Raw genomic sequence first — 13,603 nt, 5'->3', positions numbered from 1 at the left:
TTAACTTTTTTCTCACATTTTTAATGGTTTATCCTTATCATAAGCATAAGTAAAAGAAAGGAAAGAAAATGAGAACAAAAGCCTTTATGTGAAGAATATTTTTATAGATTTATAATTTATTTGTTTTAATTATTGCCCACTGCCTTCTAAAATTGATTTTTAAAAAATATTTTTAATTTCCTATAGTAACCTTGCTTTTACAAAGCGTGAATGTTTCAATATTTTAGGGTTACAGTTTTACCACTCTACACCCAACAATATTCCTCCACCCCAGCCTATAATACTCTTCTCCCTACCACCATGACCCCTAATATAACCTCAGTTCTTTTGTAAGAACCTAAGGGATTATGGTTCATTGGACATTAATTTGGTTTTTTTATGAAATATGATTTTAAAGTCTCATTTAACAGACTCCTAGGGGTTCACTTAAACTGTTTCACTTGCTACTAAGTGTTGCTATTTTGAGGAGTGTGTTTCCCAGAAATTGATGTTCCTCTTTCCTTCTTCCCCACCCTGGTTTGCCTTAGGGATTGCTGTGGGAGTCTTGGTTCGAGAATACAGCAAGCTCTCTAATCTGGAGAAATTCTACTTTGCTTTTCCTGGAGAAATTCTAATGAGGATGCTGAAACTCATCATTCTGCCATTAATTATATCCAGCATGATTACAGGTACTTTCAGAAAACTAATGTTCTCAATGATTATTTAAAGAACCACCACTTAAACTGTTCTTTTCTAATTATGGAAAAACATCTAAATGCACATGCGTACTTGTCATCTGGAAAATGTACATTTCCTTGAGTAGGACTATTTCCTTACTCCTGCAGGAGCACCACTCTGCCTAGAACACTGTCAGTATCTTCTTTTGACCATTCCTGGGATACCTTGAGAGGATGATGCTGTTTTCAACCTATTTTAATATAACGCCCTCTATTTTTTAAAAAGCATGTTTGGTTGTTTAAACCTCAGCCAGTGTCCTTTGATGAAGCATGATTGTCATCTAAACTGTTTTGATGTGTTTTCACTCAACACAATCAAAATTTGTTCCCTCGGCAGCAGCTGTTCTGCTCCCTAGTGGCTGCCTACAGGGTACCATTACCCTCTTTCTTCACCCACTGCCCCTGCAATGAAAAAGTTGTTACATATGTGCCCTGGAACTTTGCCCAGAGCATCAGTGCCCAGTAAGGGAAGTGTTTTCTTGGTATTTTAAAATATGAACATGCGACCTGGTGGCATTGGAAAATGACTTCTCCCTTACTGAACATTATATTAGAGTCCCTTTAAAAAGCAAGCAGTTGTAGACAGGGATTAATGTGGTTTATAAAGATATCACTTGTTTGGGAATGGTTTTTCTGTGAAGTCTTTAGTTTCTTTTATTTATCTTATTTTTGGTAGTAAGTGATATGTGACACAACAGACACTAATGGTGTAGCTCCCAAATCAAGATTCTTAATGCTCAGTCTCTGCAATACCAGGGAAGGAACATGGGACTGATCTGTGCAGTGTCCTGTACACTAGCAAGGGGACAGTCAGGGGCAACAGAATCTGCTCTGTTCAGCACCTACAAATCCTAGAAGAGCTCAAAATTTGACTGTCAAATTTTACAAGTACCAGATTCCAGTGAGACAAGAATCCCCCAAGACTCTCAATGGTGTGGATGTTCCTAATTATTTAGAAACTAATAGAGAAGTAATATATAATATATATGTATGTATATATACATGTGATAAATATATAATATATTATATATATGTAATATAAATTCTCCACCCCTCTCGGAGAGCCCGGCAAGCTACTGAGAGTATCCCGCCCACACGGCAGAGCCTGGCAAGCTACCCGTAACGTATTGGATATGCCAAAAACAGTAACAAATAAGTCTCACAATGAGAGACTTTACTGGTGCCCGCTTGAACATATACATTTATATTTATATATAAGTGATATATAAATATATAGATATAAAGAAAGGTATATATTATTTATTTTAAATAAATATTTATACATATATATTCTGCTTTGAAATGATGGGCTTTTTCCAGGTCTAGCAGCCTGAAGACCAAATTTGACAAACCTGTTCTTTTGTACCATATAATGTTTGTTTGCTTGTTTATTCCACTTTAAATTATCCTAATCATTTAGTATTTGGAAGGTTTGAAATAAACATTTGAATTTCTAGTTTCCCTGGGAGAAAAATAAAGATGAGGAAACACTAGATCCATGTTCCCACACACCAACAATATTCTGGAGTTAGTTGAGAGTGAGGCAGCTACTACCGTTCGTTGGAGCCAGATACATTTGAGGTTGCCACGGTCTCCACCTGGCCCTGTTGTCTAAAGCTTCATAGTCTTCACGTCACCTACTTGCCCCTGTAGTCTTTGCACTTAGAATCCCTCAGAATTCTTTTCATATCAGAAATCTTTAGTCTTTTCTTAGGCTCCTTTAAGAAAATAAGAGAGGGCCAGAGATTGTACAACTGGTAAGACACGTATTTGCCTTGCACATAATAATCCAGGTACACATATGGTTGCTGGAGAACTGCCAAGAATAGTTGTCTCAGAGCACAGATCCAGGAGTAGTCTCTGAGCACTGTTGGGTGTGGCCCTGAAAACAGGAAAGGAATATGCAGAAAACTGGACTTCCTCCCATTTTTTTTTCTTCCGAAACTCATGCAGAAACCATGTTGAGGAACAACAACAACAACAACAACAACAAACCCAAGTGGTTCAAAGAAAATACATTTACGAATACAATTATATATTAGATCTTTGGAGTTATGTACTGCACGTAACAGTTAAGACCTAGTGATATTTTTGTTGTCTGACCCTTTGGGAAGTGGCTCAGTCTTGCATATAATCCAGGAAAATAATTCACAACCCTCATCATTCCACTCACATGGCTCAGCTGCTTTGTGAAGCCATAATACAGATCAGGTAATCCCACAGTTTTCCTCCACCTAGCACCCAGCATATAAATAGAAGTTAGAGCAGGACTACTACACATTGCTTTGACATGGAGCAATAAAATTATCATTCAAGAGAAATGAGTAAAAATATGATGAAAACAGTGATGCCATTCCCATGTTTTTTAAGGGAGATTAAAAGTAAACGATAATAATACTAGTATTGGCAAGGTCATGGGAAAATGGGAGCATTCACACATTTTTGGTTACATAATGTGTGAATTTGAATGTGAATTTTGGTTACAACCAAAAGTTTAAGATACAAATTGGAATGAATTTAAAAATATGTACTGTTCCTATCCATTAAGTGATTCTACTTCTTGAAATTTGTTATCATAAAAAAAAGATATGTTCAAAGATTTGTGCACAAGCTCGTTCACAACATTTTTTATAATGGTGACAAAATACAAGCAATTCAATTGTATGTAATTATGTGTAACTGCATTATGGCTATAAGAGTCTATCTTACTATTAAAAACTCTTTTCTGAAAACACATTGAACAGGTGGAAATCTTTCTAACAGTATAAAACAGGAGGATAAAACAAATTGTACCATGGAGAAACACTTGTCTTATAAATGTGAAACCAGGGGTTCAAGCTCTGGAGCCGCCCAAATGTACCAGGTACAGTTCTGGCAGCAACACTTATAGGATTCCCGCTCAAGAATATCACCACCTCACCGCCATCATGTGGCCTGCCTGTGAACAGGGGTCAAAGGATTCTGGGTGGACTGTAATGAAATTCCTCAATGGGAGAACAAATTAATTTTTTAAAAAAAACCTACTTAAGGAGAAAAAAAAGCAAACAGGTGATTATGCAGGTCTGGCATCATGTTAATGAGGAGAGATTGATTATAGATGGGTGCTATCAAGAGCTGATGTGGAGGGATCCAAGATGTGACTCGGATCCAACATCCCACCTATGCAGTAGATCGTAGGATCTGTCCCCGGCACCAAAATAGATAAAGGATGTTAATAATTTTGTTAGAGGTGACAATAGCATATCATTATGTAAGAAAACTTCTCTATTTTTTTTTTAGCTTTTTGGGTCACACCCAGCGATGCTCAGGGGTTACTCCTGGCTTTGCACTCAGGAATTACTCCTGGCGGTGCTTGGGGGACCATATGGGATGCCGGGGATCGAACCCGGGTCGGCCGCGTGCAAGGCAAACACCCTACCCGCTGTGCTATCGCTCCGGCCCCAAAACGTCTCTATTTGTTAAAAACAAAAAATGTGACCAGAATTATGTGGGAATGAAATGACATAATGTCTGGAATATGCTTTCCAACAAGGAAGAGAAAGGAGGTGCCCTAGACATAATCTCAAGGCATTTTCAGAGACAGACTGCATAGTCACGAGCAGAATTCTACCCATAATTTACATCCTAAGGACATGCTCATACCACACATCTGAATGTCTGTTTGGACCCTGTTAACATTTAGGTCTGTAAGCTGTATTTAGAGCAAACCACTAGGGAGATTTCAGGGGAAATGGTTTTTGAACATGACTGAGAATTGTGGCACAGGAAAATCCTAGTCCAGGTGTCATCAGCCAGTACTTTTAAATGCACGTCACATTTTTTAATACATCAGTTATAAGGACTTGAGCTTCCTCCATCCACAGAACATAACAGTCCTTGGCTCCTTCTCCCGAGTGTCCCTGGGCATCTTGTCAGGATGTTGCCAGCACTGTGCTCAGTGAGAGATCCTTCTCTTCGTCTCCTCCCTTATTGCCTCCACCTCCCAGTCTGGCACCCTTCACTGCTGCCTCCCCAGGTCTCCTGTGGCCACTATCTCTTCTAGCCTTGAGGTGTTCCTCCTTGATTCCTCTAGCCTAAGACAGGAGCAGGAATTTGTTCTTTAGTTTTTTAATTTTTTCTTTATTCTTTCATTCTTTTTTGGTTTGGGGCCATACCCTGCGATGTTGAGCAATTACTCCTGAATCTATTCTCCGGGATCACTCCTGGGGGATCATTTGGGGTGCCAGGCATTGAACCTATCCCCTATTCTTTATATCTTATCAAGATCGAGTGGTTACTTGGAACCAAGATTTAGGAAATGTTATGGGCTAAAATACAGTGAAAACAGAACTGTAGCAACAGTACAGTGGGAAATGCACTAATCTTGCACATGGCTGATATGAGTTGGGTTCTGGCACCCCATATGTTCCTCTGAGCATTGCCAGGAGTGATTCCGGGCTTAGAGTTAAGAGTAAGCCTTGAGCACTGCCGAGTGTGGTCCAAAGCCAAACAGAAACTCACCACCACTGGTAATCAGCTATACCCTGGAGAGACTCTTCTAAGAACCCCAGGATCCCTCGAGGGCTGCCCCTCCACTCAGCCACCAGGCAGCTGCCAATAGCTTATTCCTCCACGCAAAGATGTTTGAAGAATCACTGCATCTCAAACCCACCACCAGGGTTTCTAAATCTTCCTGCCCTGGCCCAGGCCTTCTTCCTGTGATCATTACCCTCATAGAATATCCATGTCAGAGGACACCCACCTCAGAGTCACTGTAGATGAGCTTCATCTCCTATACCCCATCAGGAGAGTCACAGCAGAATGGATTCCATTAGGAACTGCTGGGCTTCACCATCACCACCCAACTTGCAGGACTGTCCAGGCTGGATTTTGTCAAGTCCATGCTCACTTCTGTGCTTGGTTCCTCTTCCAGAGCAAAAACCTGATCCTTGCTCATTGGATTAAGTGGCCATTGAGTGGCCCATACTGGATTTCTCTTCAACGCCTTCAAGTGTACAGGGCTCCTCAGGAAGCAGCAGGGATCTGCAGCATACAGCCTCTCAAGTTTAGACCAAGCCAGGAAAATGCCCTCTTTTCCCACACCCCCGCACCCAGTCTGCTGAGCCCCTGCTTCCAGATTCTAGCTGCTAGACAAATCACACTACCGAGCTTAAAGTTTCAGGAGACAATGCTCAAGTTTTGTCAGTGACTTTGTGTGTTACATTCTTGGGAGCTTCTCTAAAGATAAAATTAATGCTCAACCCTTGAAAGAAGAAAAACAAATCACTCCAATGTTTGAAATGCTCTTACTCTAGCCTTTACGTCAGCATTTCACTTTTTAGGGCTTGGTTTCAACTTGAGGAGTAGAGATTTTGTCCTGCATTTAACCATGAAAATATAAACTCAGGGCTGGGGATATAGTAGTGGAGCAAATGCTTGCATGCGTGAGGTCCTCAATTTGGTCACCAGAATTCCCCCTCTTGCCTCCCCCCATTTTTATTAAGTTTTATGAAGGCTTAAACATAAACAATATTTATTAAAAACAGCTAGTTGTAGAATATAAATGTATCACTTTTGAACCTTTTAACTATATACCCTCTCTCCAAGTACCTAACTTTCACAGAAAAAGCAAAGACCAGCATACAAATGCCTGGGCATGGCTCTCTGCCAACAAAACCATTTATCTACAAAGACGGATGTCACCTGGCAGCTGACCCCTGCTGAGATGAATTATAAGACTAAAGTCTAATGCAAAATACAGTTTTTCTTAGATGAGATTCAAATGACAAAATAAACCAATCACCAAGAAAATTCTTATATCAAGCAATGAATGCCCATAAGAAACACTGAAGAATGGAACATAGAGCTGGATCAAGTACGGTCAATCAGAATTTTTGGAGACTCCTGATATTAAGCTCAATCTTGGTTTTACAGATGACATTTCTTGGATCATTTGGGCTTGCAGCTGATTGTTTTAAAGACTACTAATTCATTTACTCATGAACAGCTGCAAACAGGCTTACTCTCTCACATCCTCCAATGGAAGGAACCATTATGTGTCTCCAAGAAACAAGACTGAGTTTATTTCTGCAAATATGTTAATACTACCAGTGTGAAAATGAACAGAAAACTGCCATCCACCTGATTTTCTGCTCTCTGAGTTCCTAGGGTTCCCTAGTAGCAAGAATAAGAGGCATGAATACACATATCACTAGGTTATACAGATCACTCTTTTCTTGGGGCCAGTGCTTATAGCTAACTAAAAACATCCAACATAGAGGAAAGTATGCATGCTTTCCCTAGAATTTTAGAGTTTTCTCTACACTTCATTCTCTATGAAAACTGCCATTTCCAAATAACTTGTGAACTTAAAACTTCATGCAGGGGATGGCAGACTTATAGCCAAAACCATCCAGGTGGAAAATAACCTTTTTGTAACATCATTTGTACCATCTGGAACCTGTGGGGTTTCCCTGTGTTTGAAATGCCTTCTTTCTCTTTCATTGTACTGTAGCCCAGAAATATTACCACCTTCTAAACTGGTACTAGAATGGTTTACAGTTCTGTTAACCTTATTTTGTTTTAAAAAAGAAAGTGGGGGTGGGGTTTGGGGAATGAAAAACCTTGCAAGGCCTCTGCAGACCCTCCAATGTGTTGAATTCATGGATCTGAATTTACTCATTCTGATTCTTATGTCTCAAACTTATGTCTCAGCATAAAATTATAAAAAGAGGTTATATCTCAGCAAGAAAGGGAGTACACTATAAAGCTTTATAAAGGTAAGGATTTTGTGGGAATGAGGAAAGTGGGTTTCCAGGATATGGTTTTGAAGAAAACAACAGAAGGCTAGAAGGCTTGACATCACAGGAGGACAGGGAGACTGTGTGGAGTGAGGGAAACATGGAGAAGAGGAATGGGATGGCTGATCAATGTGGTTGTGACTTCACTGTTATATGATCCTTCCTGAGGGAGTTGGACTTGAACCTATAGACAAGTCAGAGCAGTGACTACCACTTATGACACCTGGATTAGCTTTAGGAAGGGCAATATTAGTCAGGGCAGAATAGAGCCAATGTCACTTGTTAAAGATGGGAAAGAGTTGCTGGAGAGATAGTACAGTTAGTATGGTGCTTGCCTTGCGTATGGCCAACCTGAGTTCAATCCCTGGCATCCCATATGGTCCCTGAGCACTGTCAGGAGTAGTTCCTATGTGCAGAACCCCTGAGCATGTTGGGTGTGACCCCAAAACAGGAACAAGCAATAAAGATGTAAAAGAAAATTCCATTCAGTATCATCATAATAAGTGTAAGGAGCACAGTAGGATTTTGCAATGGGAGAGAGATCAGGCTCAACTCCAAATTAATACAGCATGAACAAGTGGGAATTCATCACCAAGGAACAGGGTAAGAGAAGTGGGTGGAAATTATGAAATTCCCTGATCTCTGGAAGCATCAGAGGTCAGGGAATTCTGGCCAAACCGATCTGTCAGGATTTCTTATGAAAATTGGCCAGGGTAGTCACCAGGGATTCATGGAGGATGACAAGCCTGATTAGATATAAAGAGTGTGAGATTCTGGTTAAACAGACTTGGCAGGGTTCTTGCTAAAACTAGATTTCACAAGGGAATGCATAGATGGGTCTGGGAGAAGGTTCAGGGGCCTCACTAGTGTTTGGCCAAGCAAAGAATCATCAGTATCAGTAATGAGGGCAGGGAAGTCTAAAGTTAAGAGCACAGACTTAAAAATTCAGGCTGTCTGAGTTTAACTCCTGATGCTGACATTACCAACTGTGAAACTTTGAACAAGTTACTTAAGTTCTTCAAATGATCAAACAAGATATTACTAGCACTGTGTCATGGTGCTTTAATAATATCACTTTTGTTTCACTCTTTAAAAATATTTTTTGGTTTGATACTATCAGAAGTTTCTAGAAAGTCCTTGAATTGGCATCAGACAATCCAGATGTTATAGGGACAGTATTGGAATTAAGCCATACATAGGAAAATACATAGATTCTGTAAAAAAGAAAAAAGACTTTTTCTGGCAGTAGTTTGTAAATTCATGAGCACACAAAGAGCTTCTACCCAGAAGCTTTTGCTAGCAGTTCTATAAGACACAGAGAAACAGAGCTTTATTTTAAAATAACACTGTTAAAGAAAACCAGAAAAGTTTCACTAAGCTTTTGCCTTAAGTATTCAATAGATTTTGAGGAGAATAACCAAGTTTCTTGGGTCCTCTGAGGTATGTCTGGTGTTCCTGTTGAACATTAAGGTTCCTATAAAAGCTTTGGGGATAGCCTAAAGAGCTGGTCCCTGCTAAAAATATCACAACCCCATGATTTTAACAAAATATTCCTTTAAAATGTTCAGACACAGAATAGTGACTTATAGCGTAACATTTTTAGATGGTTCGTTTTGTTTATATCACAGAATAGTCTAAGACAGTGGAATAACCTATGTTGTGAAAGTTTTTGTACTAATGTCTGCAAAAAAATATATATGTCACAGGTGAAACATGCACCAAATATATTTTCATGCCACTTCTGCTTTTACCCTTCTCTTTCAACACCCTAGGGTTTTTTTCCTCCAGGGCCTAGAGGTTTTCCTGTGCTCTGGATTACCAAAGTAAGATCATATCTAGCCTTCTTTGCCTTGGGGAATGAATTTGTTTATTTAATCTTCATAGCAACTCAATAAATCTTGACATAAGTGGGACCTTATCTCCATTTTAGAGATGAGGAAGTAAGAGGTTGAAGATAGATTAAATAGATTTTTTCAAGATCACACTTCATAAATACAACACTGGGACTGATAGTCTCACATTCCATTCTAGAACATTCTGCCCAGAATAAGAGCCTGGGGACAGGACAGCTAGCCATACATAAATAATTTAGCTATTCAATTCATCAACATGTGTCAGTTAAAATCTCCCTGTGTGGGGGAGACTGGGTATATATTGGTGAGCAAGCTGATGTCCAGGTCTCCTGCCCTGTGGAATTTACAATCTAGTGTGAAAGAAAAATGGAAAAAAATGAGCTCATTTATTTATTTATTTATTTATTTTAAGTGAAGGATGGAATTAATCAGTCTAAGCAGAGGTAAAAATTTCCACATGTCCCTTCAGGTCGGAGTGAGCTTTGTTGCTCTCGAAGAGGACTAGAGGAGTCAATGGAACTAGAAGACAGGATTTGAATCGAGGTTAGAAAGCAGGCAGACCCCACCTCTCACACGATTTGCTTAACCAGCATTAGAATTTTCTTTCTTAGTCCCTTGGAGGATTATACCAGATTTTGAAATGGCAAATTTATGATTAAAGAGATCTCTTTAGTGCTCATGTGATGAAAAGATACAGCAATCTGTATGGAATAAGGGAATGAATGAGTGAACAGTTCTCAAGTGCCTTCTGTTTGCTCAGGGACATGCTCTGTCATTTTATTCAGTAATAAGGAAGGCACTTTACCAAGAACAAATTTACCTCTGGGCATTGAACTAGACAGGTTATAGATGTTATTTTCCAACCCTCACAGAAGCCATGCAAGTTGGAGTTGATCCCTTCATACTCACAATGTAAGATGCAGCAGCACTGAAAACCTTCCCTGTGTTGGAGGGGAAACTGAGTCTGAGGAGAAAAGACTGGGTTTTGAGGCCAAATTGTCCCAAAGAACCCTTGTTTATTTCTCTGTTTCATTGGCCTCTCTGCAGGCAGCAGAGATAGGAACCATCAGGAAAAAGGAATTTCTTCTTCTGTGCACAATGAATTTACTGGATGTTGTGTCCATTCACAAAAATGAAGCGCCATCAAATGCCAAATGAGGGCAGGGGCTGGGGGGGGGGGATAATCTTCCAATAATAGAGTTAATTTTGACACCTTAATGGCAAGTTGGAACTTGATTGTCATGAAAACTTTGTTCTGCAGTGGGTGGTTGCTTAATCAGGGAGTTCTCCAAGTGATTATTTTTAAAACATGCTATTGTTTAGCCCATGGATGTTTTTATAAAAAGTTCTAATAGATTATTACTGCTTTGGCCACAAGCCAACACGCCAGCTTCCAAGACTCCTTCTGAGGTGAAAATGCATTTGAATTTCCTTCCTTCCTTCCTTCCCTCCCTCCCTCCTTTTTTCTTTTTTCTCTTTCTTTTTTACTTTCTTTATCTTTTTCTCTTTTTCTTTCTGTTTCTTTCCTTCCTTTCTCTTTTTTCTTTTTCTTTATGTTTCTCTCCTTTCTTTCCTTTCTTTCTTTTTCTTTAATTTCTGTCTCTCTCCTTCCTTCACCTTTCTTTTCTCTTCCCTTCTCTTTTTTCTCTTTTTCTTTCTGTTTCCTTCCTTCCTTCCTTCCTTCCTTCCTTCCTTCCTTCCTTCCTTCCTTCCTTCCTTCCTTCCTTCCTTCCTTCCTTCCTTCCTTCCTTCCTTCCTTCCTCCATCCCTCCATTCTTCCCTCCTTTCTTCCTCCCGTCCTCCATTCCTCCATCTTTCCCTCCCTCCCTCTCTGGGTGGTAATTCAGGGATTCATTGAGGTCTGTGCTCAGGAACTGTTCCTTGGAGTGCTCAGAGACCATAAGCAGTCTGGGGACCAGATGCAGGTGAGATACATGGAAGGCAAGTACCTTAATCCCTATACTATCTCTCTGGCCAAAGTTTGGATTCTTAAAGAGGTCACCACACCTGTCCCTAAATTCCAAGGACAATATTTGATTGTTATTCCCATTTCTAGACCATAGCTCAGTCTCAAAATTGTTCCTGAACTAAAAAAATATTTTTTTAAATTCTATTTTTGCAATGGGGAGTTGGGGTAAGTCACTCTCAAAACTCATATGTTTGAAATAGGTACTCGGCAACTGAACTAAATCCCCAGGCAAAACTGTTCCTTGTTTTAAAGGGTAGAACTAGTCTCAGTAGTAAGTAGACATCTTAAAAAAGAAGAAATTTTATGGGGCTGGAGTGATAGCACAATGGGTAGGGCATTTGCCTTGCTCGCGGCCAACCCGGGTTTGATTCCCAGCATCCCATATGGTCCCCTGAACACTGCCAGGAGTAATTCCTGAGTGCATTAGCCAGGAATAACCCCTGTGCATTGCTGGGTATGACCCAAAAATCAAAGAAAAAGAAGAAACTTTAAAATGATTGAAAAGAAGAAATTAGTGACGGTTGTTAAAAAGCAGACTTTTTTTTTTGCATCATCCAATTGATGAAGGATCTACATACTGTAAATTTGTGGGCTGATTAGAAATCCAGGTCAACTCTGAATATAGGATTGGCAAGTAGAAAATGAGAGCCAAGGAGCATGACTGGTGTCAGTGGAGAGAAAATTATTAAGGGGTAGAAGTCAGAGTGACATACAGTGGGTAGAACACTTGCCTTGCACATGGCCGACCCCGGGTTGCATTCCTTGGCATCCCAAGCAGAAGTGATTCCTGGGCATCACCAGGTGTTGTCCCCAAACAAAACAGTTATTAAAAGGAAACCTCATTAGTAAAGGGACTGTTGTCTAAACAAACTTAACAAGATTCTGAGTAAAGGCAGGGAGGTTGGTGGGTGGGACATCACCTGAAGGCTTGTGGAGGGTGAGGAGACAGAGCAGCTAGCAGGGGTTAGCACATAGCAAGGTACGGGGGTTCTCTTTAAACTGGGCTTTGCAAGAAAGTGCACAGATGGACCTAGGACAAGGTTCAGGTTCCTGACTAAAGTGTGGTCAGGCAAAAAAATATTTGGCAGAATCCTGCTTATCTTTCCCCCTTCCCCCCTCCACACAGTTTAGATGCTCCCAGCTGTGAGTTGCTCCAGGTCATGCATCCTGCTCTGGATTCCAGCTTCTCTCAGAGCCTAGAGCACCTGCCCTCTGCTCCGGTGCCTTGTGAAGCAGCTAGTTTGGGATTGTTGCTTTTTGAGGCTTCCCAAGTGGTGCTCAGCCAACACAGGCCACTCCCAGGAATACTAGGCCAACAGGATGAGGTGGTGAATAGTAGGGCCAGAAGATAAGGGACTGTTGGGGTATTGTGGTGCCCAGGAACTCCTGGGATACACCCAGCAATGTGCAGGGAACCATGAGGTTAAGGACTGAAACTCTGTCAGAGTCTGGCACAGACACGGTGTATACCTTCATTGTGTTGCTGCTGTTATTACTTTGTTTTGCTTGGGTGCCACACCCAGAGTTTGCTTCTGGCTCTGTGCTCAGGGATCATTCCTGAGGTGCTCAAGGGACTGTATGTGATGCTGGGGATAAACCTGAGTTGGCTACTTGCCCTGCACATGCCTTAACCCCTGTCCTACCCTTTCCAGCCAGTTTGTAAACTGGGAAAGATCCAGTTTTTTATACTTCTGGTCTTTCATAGATCAGTGTTCTTTGTAAACCAATAAAAGCTAATTACTAGACCTTATATTAAAAACAAAAACCCAGAATTCTAGTCCTGTTATTAATTACATGCAGTGAACATAAAACATTGTCCAATTGCAGGGGCTGGAGCGATAGCACAGCGGGTAGGGCATTTGCCTTGCATGCGGTCGACCCCGGTTCGATTCCCAGCATCCCATATGGTCCCCTGAGCACCGCCAGGAGTGATTCCTGAGTGCATGAGCCAGGAATAACCCCTGTGCATCGCCGGGTGTGACCCAAAAAGCAAAAAAAAAAAAAAAAACATTGTCCAATTGCTATAAACATCTTAAAACACTCTTGATTTCTATGCAGACCTTTTCACACCTGCTTTGTCACAGAGTGTAGCACTATCTCCCCTCCCAGAGGGCAGGCTTAGGTGTCAGTTCCCAGAAAAGCTGAGTTTGGGAGTCAACTCAAAAAAAGAGCTTGTCTTAAAGACATCACCAGACTTGAGGCAGGGAATCTGGGCAGCTCTGGAGAGGTCAGCCCTGGGATGAAGCATGAAAGAGTCTCACCTCCTTGGCACTGAGATGAACAGGC

General features: G+C 40.8%; 1 protein-coding gene across 1 annotated transcript in view; it reads left to right on the top strand.

The window, feature by feature from the left end:
* The window catches only part of SLC1A1 (solute carrier family 1 member 1), an 86,471-nt gene that overhangs the window by 40,990 nt on the left and 31,878 nt on the right, over positions 1–13,603 (top strand). The window contains exon 2 of the mRNA XM_004600134.2: positions 528–668. Coding sequence (XP_004600191.1) covers positions 528–668 — 141 coding nt within the window. The remainder of the gene's footprint in view (positions 1–527; positions 669–13,603) is intronic.

The sequence above is a fragment of the Sorex araneus genome, chromosome 1 (genome assembly GCF_027595985.1).
Source record: "Sorex araneus isolate mSorAra2 chromosome 1, mSorAra2.pri, whole genome shotgun sequence".
Lineage (NCBI taxonomy): Eukaryota > Metazoa > Chordata > Mammalia > Eulipotyphla > Soricidae > Sorex > Sorex araneus.
This window is presented reverse-complemented; position numbering and strand designations above follow the sequence as displayed.